This window comes from Triturus cristatus, chromosome 4_1 (genome assembly GCF_964204655.1).
Source record: "Triturus cristatus chromosome 4_1, aTriCri1.1, whole genome shotgun sequence".
Lineage (NCBI taxonomy): Eukaryota > Metazoa > Chordata > Amphibia > Caudata > Salamandridae > Triturus > Triturus cristatus.
Genome location: NC_140585.1, coordinates 10,258,597 through 10,272,061, shown reverse-complemented (window position 1 = coordinate 10,272,061; position 13,465 = coordinate 10,258,597). Strand labels below are relative to the sequence as shown.

At 44.4% G+C, this 13,465-nt stretch overlaps 1 protein-coding gene across 1 annotated transcript in view; it reads left to right on the top strand.

The window, feature by feature from the left end:
• Nucleotides 1-13,465, top strand: part of LOC146839289 (uncharacterized) — a 53,071-nt gene that overhangs the window by 10,797 nt on the left and 28,809 nt on the right. The window contains exon 2 of the mRNA XM_085651317.1: nt 3,443-5,442. Coding sequence (XP_085507443.1) covers nt 3,443-5,442 — 2,000 coding nt within the window. The remainder of the gene's footprint in view (nt 1-3,442; nt 5,443-13,465) is intronic.

Genomic DNA, 13,465 nt, shown 5'->3' with positions numbered 1-13,465 from the left:
TGTGATGTTGACGCCTTGTACATTTTTCCATATTTCCGCGCGTCGCTAAAAATGAAGTATCGCGTGTCCATGGAGGTGATAGAAAGGAGGAGTTTATTTCTTAAAGAATGCTCCACCCACTGCTTCCTCCTCAGATAGTGACCCCTTCCAACTCCCTCAACAGCATTCCACATTGGGTGGCATTCCACATTGGGTGTTGCCTCAGAGACTCTGGGATGTCACAGCTCTGTCCAAGGGACTGCAAGAACTTTGTGTGAAGCGTGAGCCGTGATTATTTAAGGTGTTACATGTGATTGTGCAGATTAGTGCCCACCCTGTGTGTAGGTCTCTGGGAGAAGGTGATGCTCATGAATGGATTGGACGAAGCCTAACCTTTCAATACAAAATGTATGGAAGGGATTTGTGTGTGAGGGACAGTGTGTATGTGCTTGTTTGAACACAATGCCTGTGTAATTGTGCAGCATTGAAGATGTGGTTAAGAGATATCTGGTTTGTCACATTAATCCATTTATAAATGAGGTGTGAGGCTGTACAAGTGAGAGTTGGAGTTTGTGTCACATCTGTGAGTATACAGTTGAATGGAGTTTTTAAAGAGCAATTTCTTTGTGTATGTGTTGCAAAAATGTTGCCAAAGACAAGCCTGTCTGCTCCCAGGCATGCCCGGCCGCATCCGCTGGGACCAGGAGTCCGGTAGTATCCTCAATATTTCTCATATTCAGCATACGATCTATTGTCTTTCACGTACACAGATTTTAGTATCTCCCCCATGCTTGTCTCATCTTTAAAAGCAAATGGCATGGATGCCAGCCACACATATAGAGTAATCTGGTACTCAACAGCCCTCACTGTGACCAACAAACAATAAGATTCTTCTGCATCCTCAGATTGAGGAGTCGTTAAAAGCGGCTTTACTAAACCCACCCTCCCAAGGCAAAGATAAGGTGGAAATACTCAAATTATTAGAATCTCCTAAGCCGGGTATACTGTTCTTAACTGAAACCTGGTTGTCAGAGGGATCAACTCCAGATCTCCAGAAGCCATACCCGAAGATGACCCAAAGAGGACGAGCTCAGAGGAAGGAGAGAGATATCAGCAATTATTCACCCGTGGATCCACACATCTCCTTTACAAATTACTCAAACTGAAGGTGTAGATCTGCTTCCCTTCCTCAATTTTGGAATTGATGACTTCAACTCTGACTCTAAAGATGATGAATTTGCTGAGTTAATGATGTTGAATTTACACCAACACATTACACGCTCAGCTCACATAAAATGGAATCCCCTAGATCTGATCAAGCTGTATAATTTGAATCGACCCAATATAATCAACCCTCCTTGCATATGGGCCAATCATTATTTGATCAATTTTTGTATTCCAGTAGATTTTTCTAACTTGATCCACAAGCAGAAATTAAAACCACATGCAAATGGTGAAAAATAAATACAGAGCCAGTGTTATCAACACTTTCAAACCCCTCCCCCCTCTTACCATCAATTGAAGACATTCGCTCCAAAGAAAAATAATCCACTCTGTGGCTCAGACGCTAGTGACCCACATCCCTCAAATCCAACAGCGTGTTATAAACCGCACCAGACCAGTGCCCTGGTACAAGCCAGAGTTAAGGAGGGTGAAACCTGCATTGCGTCGACACTGGCGGGAAAGGGATGATAAAGAGAGCAAAATCACATTTAAAACGGAACTTGCAGAACATAAAGGCAAAACCGCACATGCAAAGCCCTTTTAATAGGCAAATAATAAAAATAATTTTTTGATATCCTGAATGATTTGTCGCCCCCTATCGAGGCATTCTGTGACAATTTAAATACTTAACAAAAAAGTTCATTAAAGATCGTATAAACAAATACAGCAGCAGTAGTCCTGAAGGTAAGTATGAAAGATCTCTACCACCCTATCCTAGTTTGAACAAACAAGCTCCATGAATTTATGGTCCAGGTCAAATCCGGGTCACCAACTGACCCTTGCCCTCCAGCAGTCATAGAATCTCTGACCTCATCAATCAATCAATCAGCATTTATAAAGCGTACCCCAAGAATATCTGGGCGCAGAGGGTGCTGCGTCTCCGTCGAAAAGCCAGGTCTTGAGCAATCCCCTGCAGAGCGTTTTCATCAATTCAGCCGCTCAAGCTGTCGCTCCAAGCGCGTTTCAAAATGCTGTAGAGCTCACGTTACTGAAAAACCAGGGAGAAGTCCCGGATATAACCCAAGAATTATAGGGCAATACCTCTGCTCCCTTAACCTGCAACAACTATTGGTCAGAGAACTATCTTCAAGAGGTTCCAGGCTTTATAACCACACCAGCTCTGAGTTGTTAATTTTTATCGATGGAATGTCAGCCTCACCACTCCAGGTTCAAAATATGATGCAATTTGATGATTACTTGATGAGGTTGAATCAGCTAAAACTGAATATTGACAAAACTGAGATTGTAATTCGAAAGAATAAGACCAACGTTTGGAACCAACTTTACTCGCCAACAAAAATGAGATTGTTACCGGCGCCTAAACCCACAGTTAAGAGCCAGGGAGTGATCATCGATAGGAATCTTAGCAAGAACCAGCTGCTGGAGCAGTAGGATCTAAATGCAGATTTGTGCTGAAACTACTTCAGAAACTAACCCCCCTCCTCCCACTTTTGGCAAGAAAAGCAATAGCGGCGGCCAGAGTCCTATCTAGATCGCATTATGCCAACCGAGTATATTCAGAAACTAACCCCCCTCCTCCCACTTTTGACGAGACTTGAATTTACTCTCTATTCCAAAATTACAGAGGATCAGATCAGGTGGACGGAGCTTTGGTACAAGCTCCTTCATTCGGATCGCTCTACTGGCGAAATCCATTTTGAATCTAACTTCAAGTGTTGTCCCAGATATCTGACAACCCACAAACCTAATCATGCTAGATTCTTCCCTGGTCTGATTCGTTGTCTCCTCTTTTATGTTTTTCTGATTCAGTGCCAAGAAACCTCAGATTGAACATACGCTCTACATATGCAATGACATAAGAAGCATTTTGTAGATCCTCCAGAGGTTTGGTATGTTGGCGCGTGCTTCAGTCACTGAACCGAATATTGCAAAAGAGAGGTGTACACTGCAAGTGAGGATGATAGCGAAGTCTTGTCTGCTAGGGTATGATAAACCTTTCATTGCTGCAGGGCAGTTACAGTATTCAATTTTCATAAAAGTGTGCAATTTGAGCAGACCAAGGAACACCCATAGTGTTGGAAATGCATTTCAAATCTGTGCATTTCATAATATATGGATGTTATGGATATTGTTAAATTTTAATGATTGAATTTTTTTCTGGTTTTAGAAATGAGCGATGTTCTCTGTTCACACAGGGCTTGGTGAGACAGGAAGGAGTATTTTGACCCAGCTGTCCTGTGATAACGTGTTGTCTTTTCTCTTTTCCTCCCCTCTGCAGACACTTGAGACTTGAAAATCAAAGTACCAGAATGGGGAGAAGAAGGACTCCAGGAGAGAAAGCGACTGCGCAGTGTTCACGTGAATCCGTAAGAGCCACAGTCCCATCTTATCCTCTCCATGACGTCTCAGCTTCAAGATCCCGAAATGATGCTCCGAGGGACCAGGACCTGGAACCGCTATCGGAGAACCTGCCGCACATTATCCTTTTATCCATGCTGGAGGAGTTGGAAGCCAAACTGGATAACTTGCTGAATTCTGTGGAGGACGTACCTTTTAGAGTCGCTGGGCTGATTAAGAAAATCTGGATAGAAAAGGATCGAGGTTACCTAGATAATGGTGGTGTGTCTTTGGAGGTGGTCTGTCCAGTGAGCATTAGAGATTGTGCTGTTAGCCGGTCTCCTGTAACACCTCAACTGGACAAGCCAGGGGATCCGAGCTTGTGTCTTCAGACAGTGTTTTCTAATCAGCATGCACCAAAGCAGGACTCTGTGCTCTCTTTTCCGACCGATATTCAAGTGCGTCCAGAGGAGCAAAACCTTTGTCTGCAGCCAGTGTTTCCATATCGATGTGACCCACAACAGGACCAGTGCTTGCAGCCTGGGTTTCCAGATGTGCACGAGTCGCAGCAGGAGCAGTGCATGCAACCTGAGTTTGCAGACATACACGAGTCGCAGCAGGACCAGTGCATGCAGCCTGGGTTTCCAGATGTACATGAGTCGAAGCGAGACCAGCGCATGCAGCTTGGGTTTCTAGATGTACACAAGTCACAGCAGAAACAGCGCATGCAGCCTGGGTTGCCAGATGTACACGAGTCGCAGCGAGACCAGTGCATGCAGCCTGGATTTCCAGATGTACACGAGTCGCAGCAAGACCAGTGCATGCAACCTGGGTTTCCAGATGTACACGAGTCGCAGCAGGACCAGTGCATGCAGCCTGGATTTCCAGATGTACACGAGTCGCAGCGAGACCAGTGTATGCAGCCTGGGTTTCCAGATGGAAATGGACTACAGCAGGATTGTACTCTATCCAGGGGCCCTCAGACAGATCCTCTAGGCAGTTCACTGGAGGCAAACCTGTGTCTTCCCTCAGAATTTGTTGATGGGCAGGCACCAGAGCAAGACAAGAGCATACAGTCAGGGTTCCCAGAAAAGAGGGAACCAGATGAACCCCTGAAGCAAGAACCATCCCCATTGTCTACTTATAGCTGGGACCAACAACAGAACCTCTGCCCACACCTGCTATTTCCTGATGGACGCGAACCGCAGCAAAACCACTGTGTAGAACCTGTGTTATCAAATGGGAAGGGACTGGATGATCCCATGGAGGAAGAATTGATGTGTTTTGATTGCCAAGATCCCCAGGAGAACCAGTGCTTCCAACCAGTGTCACCTGATGAGATGTCATCAGACGAACACTTAGAGTCTGGGCTGTTGTCTTTTGGTGGCTTGGGGTCACAACAAACCCAGTGCCTCCAGCAACACCTATGCTTGAAGCAGGAACTTCCTTATGCGCAGAATCCAAACGTGAACTACGAGCTAGAATCTATGCGCCCTGAAGCACAGGAACCAGATCAAAATGACAATCTAGAACCGGCCTGTACTGATGCTCTTGGTTCAGATCAGAAGTACAAGCTAGAACCACTGCACACTGCGGCACAGGACCAAGAGCTAGAGTCACTGCATCCTGAAGCAGAGAAACCAGATCAGAACTACACGGTGGAACCACTGCACCCTGAGGAGAAGGATTCAAATCAGAACTACAAGCTAGAACCAGCTTGTACTGATGCACAGGGTTCAGATCAGAGCTGCATACTCGAACTACTGCACCCTGAATCACAGCATCCACATCAGAACTGCAAGGCAGAACTGCTCTGTCCTGATGAGCGGGGTCAGTCTGTGCCTCCATCATTCCTAGGACTGGATACAAATAGTGCAGATGAAGACTCAATGGAGCGAGGAAATGCAAAATCACATTTATTGCCGTCCAAAGCCACCCCAGGTACGTGTTTCGCTATACATGGACATGCGGAGTGCATACTAACACATGTAACCTCTCCAAAATGCATATGGTCAGATTTTAGAAAGTCTCCAAGGGGATCATTTGGGATTGGGTAGAACCCACTGAGCGATACTGACCTCCAGAGTACGAGTCCACAGGGTCCAGATGTGTCCCTGCATCCTTCCTGTGCTGAAACAGGCCTGGTTATGGGACTCTGCATGAGACAAGCAGGCCAGTAGCTCTCGTCCTTCCTTGTTCGTCCTCATTCCAGGCTGAGGAACTGGAAATAGCGCTATTCATGGGAGGAATTACTGGCCAGAATCACACGTAATAGTCTGATGCAAGTGATGTGGTGTTTATTGAGAATAGCAGACATGCGCAGTCTAGAGAGGGAACAGTTTCCTGTTGCACAGTTATACTGGGTAAGACGCAGTCGTCTCCAGTTCCTGATATAAAAATCCTAGTCTGTATTCGGCCTCGACAGCCGGGCCCACCGGGGTTGTTGTTGCCACTGCTGTCTTCTCCAGGAGTGCACACCACCTCATGATAGACAGATACACTAAGTGATTGGTTATGTGTCACTTGTGAGTTCACCCTCCCAACCTCTAGCTCAGTAAAGAGAGTTAATTGTTTTATGGGCAGAAAAAAGTAGCCATGATCTCCCTACAGCAGCATCCTGCCTTTAGCAAACTCTTTAACTATGAAAATGTAATTGCATCATCACACGTAACATGCTGAGTTAGGGTTTGCACACCCGTAGTGCGAGTTACGGATTGTGGTTCTAACCATAACTTGCAAATTTCAGGAGTTTGTTCGGCTTTAAGTCTTAACCATATATACATTTTACCCTTGTTTTTCAGTGAATTTCTGTTTTTTTTTTTGTTTTTTTTAAAGACCCATTAAGGTGTTTTAACAGAGCCATCTACAACTTCACTTTAACCATAATCAGTGAAAATATATTAGGGATAAAGTACCCCCTGCTGCACCTTCTAAAGATATTGCAAGTCAACAAGGTGTTCCATAACCATATAGAGGAATGGGGAAGAAGCCAGAGTTCCTTTATAAGGTCATGGAACTCTGAGGTGACTTGCAATAATCTTATAATATGCACCAGGTGGTACTTTATCCCATATAATACATGGTCACACCATCACCTTTGCCACAAACCTTGGTGCGTAGCTCCTACATATGCAGCAGCTAACATGTTTGCAAACACGAAGAATGAACATAAAACCTGTTGTGCAAAAGTAAACATTAAAAAACTGTTAGATATTTCATCCAAAAAGATATTAGAAACAGTTCAATAAAAGTCCATTTATAAAAAGCTGCAGTAGCTCGGAACGTGTAGAAACATGCAGAAAGATTCCACCCTTCCTTTATCTAAGGAAACTAATAAACATATTCCCTCTGCTTCTCATAGTAAGCTAGTAACATACAGCAGAAGTAATAAAAGCAAAGTTCTGATTCTTGCTTTAAACAGCTGCTTCAATTATGCTTCGTGACTTGACCTTCTTTTCACATCAGCTGCTGGCTCTGGCAGCAGGCATTGTGCCCTCAGGACTCGACTGTAATAACATATAAAAGCCGAGTTTTGACGTCTTTTCTTCATAATCACTGATTTGGTGCGTCACAAATTGCTGATTATAAAGAAAATAGAGACTGACATTTATACAGGGATTACAGAATCCCATGTAATATAATTATATATATATTACCTACTGGCGGTCGCCAGTAGGTAGTTATAGTTAGGACCATGTTTCCATAGGAAATCCGCAACATTCTATTTTGAATAACTTTGGCGCCGGTCGACGAATCCTCGCGAATTTTTCAAAATAGGTGGGGCGCTACGCTCCGCTCCTACCCTGAAAGTCTCGGGGGGATTCGTCAAGCGGGGGCTGAGATAAAAGGGGGGTCCCAAAACGCGTTTTTCCCATGCATTTTTCCATAGGACCTTTAGACAGGGCTACAGCCCGAACGGCTGAACAGAATTACTAGAAATTTGGCAGAGAGGTAGTCCTCAGGTCAAGGAAGTGCCTTTTGTAGGTTCGGTGTAAATCTGTTCAGTAGATTCTGAGAAAATAGCCTTTAAATCAATATATATATCTGAGCCAGCTTACGGTGCGCTTACGGTACGCTTACCGTACGCGTACGTTGGCGTGCGCGAGCGCGATTCTGATTGGCTCTTAGATCTTAGTAAACATTCGAATCGGCCGAAACCAGGAAGCGGCGGCCGCCATTTTCTCTCTCGCACTGAGAGAGATGTTTAAAATATAAAGCACAAAAACATGTAAAGGGGCTGTTTAGACAGCTCCCACACACATAGCAATGTTGAGGGAGTCCCCAAAGATCCCCCAAGGCTAAAAACGGAATTTTTTTTTTTCCGCTAATTTCGCCGATTACGCTTACGGTAAAAAATTATAAAAAAAATAAAAATATCCACACTCTCCCCACCCCGTGTGCAATTGGTGCCCGAAGGTCACCAATTGTGAATGGCTTATTCAAGATGAGTTAAACTAAAATCTTTAAAAAAAAAAATAATAAAAAAAAAATTATCCACACTCTCCACCCCGTGTGCAAATGGTGCCCGAAGGGCACCATTTGTGCATGGCTTATAACATATACGAAAAATTAAAATATTACCTTTCAAAAGGAAGTGCATCATATGTCCTCCATGTGCGCACGGTGCGCGAAGCGCATCGTGCGTACATGGCCCATCTAGCGTAACGTGGTGCACGGCACTAACTGCGTTAAGTGGGCGCGCACGCCACGAATGGCGTAAAGTAACTTAGCATTTAAAAAACCGTACAAATTCACTGAAAAAACCATAGGTTTCACACACGTTATAGTTAGGAATTAGCATTTAAAAAACCTTGCAAATTCACTGAAAAAACCATAGGTTTCACACATGTTATAGTTAGCGGAAATTTTACTGATAAAAAACCAATGAAATTCCCCCGTTATAGTTAGTGCAGGCAACTATAACTCACGCGACCGCAATCTTCTGCTGATGACATATGTGTCTTTATGAAAAAAAAATATTTGTAATATATGTATAGCTAAAAATGTATGGAAGAAGACATGGGCAAATAAGTGTCTAAATACAGTATTAGCATCAGCAGAGGATTGCGGTCGCGTGAGTTATAGTTGCCTGCACTAACTATAACGGGGGAATTTCATTGGTTTTTTTATCAGTAAAATTTCCGCTAACTATAACGTGTGAAACCTATGGTTTTTTCAGTGAATATATATATATATACATATAATAACTTTGGCATGGCTAGTTTCATGCAGTGTTTTTTTGTGGGCCTCAAATTAAGCCACTAGTCATTTAAGATAGAGCTAGCTGGACCTTTAGCCCATGAATGGTCCGTGCACCTGGATTCGAGGACTCAAATGTAAAAATATATTGCATCTGATTGGGTGAGGGAGCTTTTTCGCCCATCCATTTCGGATACGTAAACCCAAAGTTGGTTCTGCGGACCTCAAGCTCCCTGATTGGCTGGCTACATCTCGAACCATTACATGATGAAGAGACTTGTTCCCCGCATCCTGTAAGAATACTAAAGAAGCCATAAAGAGCTGTGGTGCCATCCTGTCTCTCCCTGGCACAGGGGCTGCCTAATGTTAAAATGTAGAATAAATTGCTGATTTTGAGACAGAGTTTGGATTCCACATCATGACCCTTGAGGTCCGCAAACCTTAGGCAGGTGTCTGCGCAGGCACAGTAATTGGCCTTGTACCCTTGTGGACATTTGTGATGTTCGGAGACCTGCTGCTCAGTCTGAAACCCTATCGATGTCCAATAAGGGTACACAAGGTTGCAAGGGTCCGGGAACCCCAAGAAAGTGTCTGGGAACCCTTAAAAATAAAAAAGAAATAAACATAAGCCAGGCCCTTCAGGGAATCCCCTGCTGTGCCCAGGCACCGTTGAACACCTGTGCCTGCTTGGAGTTGGCTGCAGGGAACTGTTGCGTGTGTATATGATGGGAAAAAAAGCCACTGAAAACAAGCATTGGCAAAGCAAATAGGTGTCTCCTATCCGAAAGCTATTGACTTAGGCAATGAGTTTTAGCCATTATGTACACCAGTATGACTGCTGTTCGGCATGGCTAAAAGTTAGTGGCATGGGGTCGGGTGGGGTAGATAGAAGGGGGATAGATTGGGTTAGAGTGGAATGGGGTAGATTGGAGTCAATTGGGGTAGATTTGGGTGGAGTGGAATAGATTGAGGTGAAGTGCAGTAGATTGAGGTGGGGTGGAGTAGGATGGATTGGGGTGGATTGGAGTGGGATAGATTGGGAAAGAGTGGCGTGGAATGAGGTAGATTGGAGTAGAGTGGGGAAGACTGGACTGGAGTGGAGTAGATTAGAGTGCAGTATATTGGGGTAGTTTGGTTTGCGGTACATTGGACTGGAGTAGAATTGAGTGGAGTTATATAGAGTGGTGTAGGGTAGATTTGGTTGGGGTGGGGTAGAGTGTGGTGGAATTGATTGGAGTAGATTTGAGTGGGGTAGATTGGGATAGGTACATTTGGGGTGGAGTGGGGTAGGGTAGATTGGAGTGGAGTGGATTAGATGACTGGAATGAGGTAAATTTGGGTAGAGTGGGGTTGAGTGGAATTGGATAGATTGGAGTGGAGTGTTGTGGGGTAGATTAAGGTGGAGTGGAATGGGGGTAGATCGGGTGGATTGTAGTGGGGTAGATTGGATGGAGTGGAGAGGGATAGATTGGGTGGAGTGGGGTAGATTACAGTCAAGTGCAGTAGATTTTGGTTGATTGGAGTTGGGTAGATTATGGTAGTTTGGAGTGGGTAGATTGTGGTAGGAGTGTAGATGAGTTGGATAGATTGCAGTGGGGTAAATTGAAATGGAGTTGGGTAAATTGGACTGAAGTAGAGTGGGGTAGATTGGGGTGAAGTCAGATTGCAGTAGATTAGAGTTGGGGTTGATTGAAATGGAGTGGGGTAGACTGGGGTATATTGGAGCAGAGTGGGGTAAATCTGAGTGGAGTGCGGTAGATTGGGGTGGAGTGGGGTAGATTAGAGTGTGGTGGGTTAGATTGAGTGTATTAGGGTAGATTGGAGTGGGGTGGGGTAGATTGAGTTAGAGTGGGGTAGATTGCAGTGGGTAAATTGGGAATGGATAGATTGGAATGGGGTGAATTGGAGTGGGATGGATTGGGGTACTTTGGAGTGGAGTGGGATAGATTGGAGTGGGGTGGATTAAAGTGGGGTAAGTGGTGTGGAGTAGAGGGGCGTGGAGTGAGTGGCATAGATTGGATTGGAGTGGAGTGGAGTGGTGTGGAGTTGAGTGGCGTAGTTTGGAGTATACTTGGTGTGGTAGCGCACTGCCATTACAGACAACACATTTTCAATTGAAATGATCATTACATTTACACCGAAATATGGTTTTACTGCACATAAATGATAATGTTTGCAAATGTCATCCCCTAGTGTATTAATGTGTTTCAATCATATTCAAATATTTTTCTCCACACTTCAGTAATACAAAACAAATGTGCTTTTATTTGTACTAATTCTGAGATATTCTGAAATATCAGCACAGTTCTTTTTTTTTTTTAGGTCTTGCCGCAACAGCGCTTTACTTTGTGGGCTTACTGCCCACCCATTGCTTTTTATTTGTTTCTTCGAATCTCCTTTAAACAGCCTTGCTTCCAAACGGCTAATCTTTCCTACTTGTCCCTCCTTTTCGTAGATTGTTCCCTCCCACGGAGCACCGGCCCGTTACTTGTATCCTTGCAATAGTCCCATATTATCAACTGCTTTAGGCACTTTTTCTTTTTTCTTTGTCTAAGAGCACTTCATATGAGCACTTTTTTCACTCACTCCAAGCTTTTTTGTAAACGGCTGTAATTCTTGTTCTTATCTCGTCACATTTGCTGTTCATTCACAGACCGAGATCAAATGTCAGATGATGTTTCCCCTAAAACGCCTGTTCTTTCTCTGACTTTAAAGTAAGAGAGCCAGTTCCTCACCGTCTCACTCATCGCTACTTGCCTCTCCTGGCTTATTATTTATAAAAGCAAATTACTTCATTTTCTTGCCTTCACCACCTCCCCTTCGCATAATGGTAGCAGCCGTTTCAGCTAAAGTGCTCATGTCTGCGGCTGCCGACCAGAAGCTTCACCGTCGACTGTAAAGTTGGTACCTAAGATAATGGAAGGACGGCTTGGGGTGGAGGGGACATTGGCATGTGCAGAGGGCCGGCAAATTGAAGCATCATCTGGCAGCTCTCACCAGCAGCATCATGACGCAGCCCTGCCGCATCTGTACAAAGTTTCCGGGCCGAAAGCAGTATAGGAAATAGCTATATATTCTCTAACCAGTCTGTTTGCTATGTACAATCCACTGTACTAAATGACATGAGGTATTCTTAGTACATGTATTTCTATAATGACACTTGTTGTAATATTTAGGACACCTACTATTGAAATGCAAGTTGATCTCTAGTAATGTTTAGGACATGTATTATTTGTAAAGTAGAAATGCTTTCCACTTAAAAGTGAATATATATACTTGGTAATTTGTTTAAAGGACTAATCAAACCAAATGGAGAAGTGTGGCTCAGGGGTTAGAGGCGGCAGACCCGGAAGCTGAGATCGGTCCTGGACCAGGGTTCAATTCCCCGCCTCGGCGGGTCTTGGGCTAAAAACTCCACGGACTCGATAATTCTCGCCCCGGTGCCTCCTCGACTCACGGGTTCACACTCTGCGACTCTGGGCAATAGCTTGCTTAATCTCCACAACGGCCCCTCGCGGCAGGATGCCTGACTTTCACCTTGTGGATACCCTGCTATCTCACAGGGGAATACCAGGACGGGTTCCCTAAGCAAGCGCCGGGAAACCCTCTGTGGTAGCTGTGCGCTATATAAGCTCAACTACATTTACATTTACAAATGTCAGAAGTACAATGCTATAGAATTGTGAAGCACTCTGATACCCAGTTGGGTCATGTTGGCACTAAATAAAACACTGAATATAACACACCTGAGTGCGGGGAGACCCCCCCCCCCACCTGGTGCCTGCTGTGAAGGTGTGTGAGGGCTGAAAAATTACCTTCACGCCCTGCAAGGCCAGCGCCCTCGATGCTGCCTGCGCACAGCCATATTGAAGCAGAAAACCATCAGGACAGCACAGGCATTTACACCCAATACCGCGAAAGACGGCAAGCCCGTAGGCTGATTTGGAAATTATTGGTCGCATTACTAGTGTTTATCTTGAGGAAAATAGTCAAAGTACGGCGGCGTGGCCAAACTACTTTTCAAAAATACCAAACTCACACTGGGAAGAGACTTCTCAGACTCGGATTGTGGACTGGGATTGCCTGCAACAGAGAGCAACCGTATCTAGCTTCTTCTCAGACTAATGGTCCCCTTTCCCGGCGTTCAGAAAAAAAATTTAATATCAGCATTTTTAGGTGCAGCACCTAAGGAGCTTATTGATGGCACAGTAATAACTCTCCGTACCCGGCATTCTATTTTCATTAATCATATCCATCACATTTGATTGAAATTCAAAGGGTAGGCCTCAGTAACTACGTGTCAATCTTTGGAACCCAGCAAAAGGCAGTAGGATATTTCTTTTTCGAATAATGGTGTGGGACACTGCTAAAAGTCATTTGCAAAGTCAGTAGGTTCGCAAGGCAAGACCAATTGGCCTTGCCAGTGCTTGTATTTTTGTTGTCTGCTATGAAAAAAAAATCTTACACCTTCTCCTCTTGTATGGATACTCAGCAGAATTGTCACATGAATTCTCTAATTTTGAAGTCCTAGGAAGAAAAGTAAACACCAAGCTCCCTCAAAGAGAGAGCTTGACATTTGACCTCTGTCTTTGAATGCACCCCAAATGTGACAAGATAAAAACCAGATTTAAAGGCCTTTTTGCAGAAAGCATGTTTGTGGAAGAATACAGTAAACAAAGTTTGGGCAGCGGGAGAGATGGATGTGAGTTACAAACCACAAATCCAATGGTAAGGAATGGGTGGAATGTATTCCCACTGACGCTTT